This window comes from Osmerus mordax, chromosome 4 (assembly GCF_038355195.1).
Source record: "Osmerus mordax isolate fOsmMor3 chromosome 4, fOsmMor3.pri, whole genome shotgun sequence".
In the NCBI taxonomy this organism is placed as follows: Eukaryota; Metazoa; Chordata; class Actinopteri; order Osmeriformes; family Osmeridae; genus Osmerus; species Osmerus mordax.
Window position 1 is genome coordinate 368,019 of NC_090053.1, and position 3,572 is coordinate 371,590.

The 3,572-nt window shown below is 51.6% G+C and overlaps 1 protein-coding gene across 1 annotated transcript; it reads left to right on the forward strand.

The window, feature by feature from the left end:
• On the forward strand, positions 1 to 3,178 carry rad52 (RAD52 homolog, DNA repair protein). The gene is made up of 10 exons (XM_067235217.1): positions 1 to 57; positions 373 to 474; positions 561 to 654; positions 770 to 837; positions 1,112 to 1,230; positions 1,550 to 1,625; positions 1,706 to 1,950; positions 2,053 to 2,264; positions 2,626 to 2,862; positions 2,979 to 3,178. The coding sequence occupies exons 1-10, from the start codon at positions 1 to 3 to the stop codon at positions 3,038 to 3,040; spliced, it is 1,272 nt and encodes a 423-aa protein (XP_067091318.1). The 3' UTR covers positions 3,041 to 3,178.
• The last annotated feature ends 394 nt before the right edge of the window (positions 3,179 to 3,572 follow it).

Consider the following 3,572-nt stretch of genomic DNA (forward strand, 5'->3'; position numbering starts at 1 on the left):
ATGCACCATGACACGGAAGACCAGCGGGATGACCGGCCACCGAAAATCTTTGGACAGGTGGGTGGCTGGAGATGGGAGCTGCATGTTGACGTGGATGAAACGGATCGTGTCTTGGTTAACACGCCTCCTTTGTATGAGAGTGACACTGGTAGTATGTCTAAGCTATTACTTTATCTCACCCCAGAGAAGATGAGGACAGCGAAGTGAGATCAGACTGGTGAGATCAGACTGGTGAGATCAGACTAGTGAGATCAGACTAGTGAGATCAGACTAGTGAGATCAGACTAGTGAGATCAGACTAGTGAGATCAGACTAGACTTTTAACATAGCGGACGTAACGGCACCAAAACTAACCCACCATCGTGTCAGCAGAATAACTACACGGCAGAAGAGTACCAGGCTGTCCAGAATGCATTGCGACAGAAGTTGGGACCCGAGTACATCAGTACGAGAATGGCTGGAGGTGGCCAGAAGGTACCACATGCACGCCATGTACGCACACACACACTTGTTAATGTACATTGTTAATCCGACATGCTGTGTGTGTTGTGCATTCACAGGTGTGCTACATCGAGGGTCACCGTGTCATCAGCTTGGCCAACGAGATGTTTGGCTACAACGGCTGGTCTCACTCCATCTCCCAGCAGAACGTCGGTGAGAGAGCCAATCACATGTGATCACGTGCTAATCACACATTCTTCATTCTCAGGGGCTGCAGCTCCAGCCATGCTGAGTCACTCTCAGTGATTGTCAGTGTTTCTCCCTGTAGACTTTGTGGATCTCATCAATGGGAAGTTCTATGTTGGAGTCAGTGCTTTTGTCAAAGTGCAACTAAAGGTCAGACTATACCTCAATCCATCAACATGCTGTTTGTGGGTTACGATAGATAGATGGGAAAAGTACACACATCCTTCACTCAAGTAGAAGTGAAGTGTGTCATCTCTGATAAATACATAGACATGTAGGTAGATACTTCCTACCCTTGGGAAGATTGCTCGTTAGAGTCCAAGTGGGGGGTGGGTCATACACAGTAGCACTCACCAATAACCAGGCAATGACTACGGTTCACCAAAGGTTGAGAAAGCAATGTGACCAGTGTTCCTCTCATCAGGATGGTTCTTTCCATGAAGATGTGGGCTACGGCGTGAGCGAGGGGCTGAAGTCCAAAGCCCTGTCCCTGGAGAAGGCCCGCAAGGAGGCAGTGACAGACGGGCTGAAGAGAGCTCTGAAGTACATCAGGAACACCTACACTGACCGTTTCCTTAGGAACACCTACACTGACCGTTTCCTTAGGAACACCCACACTGACCGTTGCCTTAGGAACACCCACACTGACCGTTGCCTTAGGAACACCCACACTGACCGTTGCCTTAGGAACACCCACACTGACCGTTGCCTTAGGAACACCTACACTGACCGTTGCCTTAGAAACACCTACACTGACCGTTGCATTAGGAACACCTACACTGACCGTTGCATTAGGAACACCTACACTGTCCGTTGAAACTGGAAGTTTCCCAAAAAACAGACAAACTTCTCTGCTCTGTAGGTGCTTTGGGAACGCCCTGGGGAACTGCATCCTGAATAAAGAATACCTCATAGCCATCAACAAGATTCCTAAACAGGTACTGGCTTCTGTTCATAGTGTGGTTTACCATCTGTCCTGCAGTTAGGCCAGTGTCTCCTCTCTATCTCTCACCCACAGCCGGCTCCTCCTGTGGACCTGGCCCAGACAAAGCGCTCGGATGGTGAGCCGGCCGTGGAGAAAGCCCGGTTCAGTAGCCTGGTGCAAGGCCGGAGGGCTGGAGGGACTGGGCAGGACAGGGCCCCTCTGGAGCAGCCCAGAGCCCAGCGCAGGGGAGGAGGCAGGGAGGTGACCTCATTGTGCCACACCCCAAGTTTTGTCCCCGGAGCTGCGGTTCCTGTAGATCCGCCCTGCTCTGGCCCCAGGTACACCACCACCAGCTCCTATCATGGCCTCAGTAGAAAAATCCCTGGATGAATGTCGTAAATGCTCCTAAACAGTATGACCCCTTCACCCCCATTCCTCAGGCCAGCAGCAGAATGCGTGGACTCGTCTCTCTCTGAAGGGTTAGGGTTAGGACACACTGACCCCAAACAGCTGAGGAAGCTCAAGCAGCAGCAACTCCAGCAGAAGTTCAGACAGCAGATGGAGGCCAAGAGACAGGACCAGGGCCAGGGCCAGGGCCATACCGCCTCTAGTGGATTAGGAGAGTCCTGCAGCAGAGAGGAGCATCTCGCTGGTACAGTGCTTGACCAGCAGGGGGCTCCAGAGCAGCTGAGCCTGTACACCTCTGCAGGGGGCTCTGGGGCACAGCCGCTGAGCTGTCTGAAACTAATATTCATTTATTTTAAATTCTGTAATCCTTCATTCATACTGGGGGCTATACATTGGCCACCCTGTTCCTGTTTACAATCAAGTCAATGAAAATACTACATAAATATCCAGTTACAGGGAAGAGACCAGACCATGACCAGACAGTCTAGGGTTACTGTACCTCTGTGTGGTCCCGGTGTTCATAGACACGTTCCCGCCATCACAGCGCAGGGACAATCACAGTGCCTCTTTATCTAATAAACCGTTCTGCCATCCTTGTTTCCCAGACGACCCGGAGCTGTGGAACTTCACCCTGGATGGGATTGAGGAGATGGAGGCCCCTACAGGGGGGGCCACCGGAGGCCCCCACCCCTCCACGCCAAGTAACCACCGGATGCTGACACGCAGTAAGACGCCTCAAAGAGGGCCCCTCCCCACCCTCAGACCACAGGACCCCCCCTCACATAGTCGCCCCACCCAGTGCCCACCTTCCCATCACCACCACCACCAGGGCAGCAGAGCAGGTGACGGTAACAAGTCTGTTTACATCACCTGGAGACAGTTTCCCCATTAATGTTTACATCAATGCAAAGGTGAAAGCGTCTTGTCAGGTGACACCATTGTTTCTGATTTGTGACAGGAGAACTGCATAGTCCACATAGACAGGGACAGAACATGAAGAAACGCAAACTGCACCCCTGACAACTTCAAAAATACATTTTATTTGCCAGTGTTGATTTTACAAGTTTGTCTCTTTAGTCTTAATGTTTATTTATATGGGTGTGCAAGACATGTATTGTTACTACTAAATGTTTTTCCAAAAATTGTAAGTCAATAAATATTGCCTGTATTTTCTTTGCTGTATGACCTGGTGTAGGGTGTTGGGGTGTGTCCAGACAGCAGGATGACCTGGTGTAGGGTGTTGGGGTGTGTCCAGACAGCAGGATGACCTGGTGTAGGGTGTTGGGGTGTGTCCAGGCAGCAGGATCACCTGGTGTTGGGGTGTGTCCAGACAGCAGGATGACCTGGTGTTGGGGTGTGTCCAGGCAGCAGGATGACCTGGTGTTGGGGTGTGTCCAGGCAGCAGGATGACCTGGTGTAGGGTGTTGGGGTGTGTCCAGACAGCAGGATGACCTGGTGTTGGGGTGTGTCCAGGCAGCAGGATGACCTGGTGTAGGGTGTTGGGGTGCTCAGATCAGCCAGACAGCAGGAGGAAAGGATGACAGAGACAAAA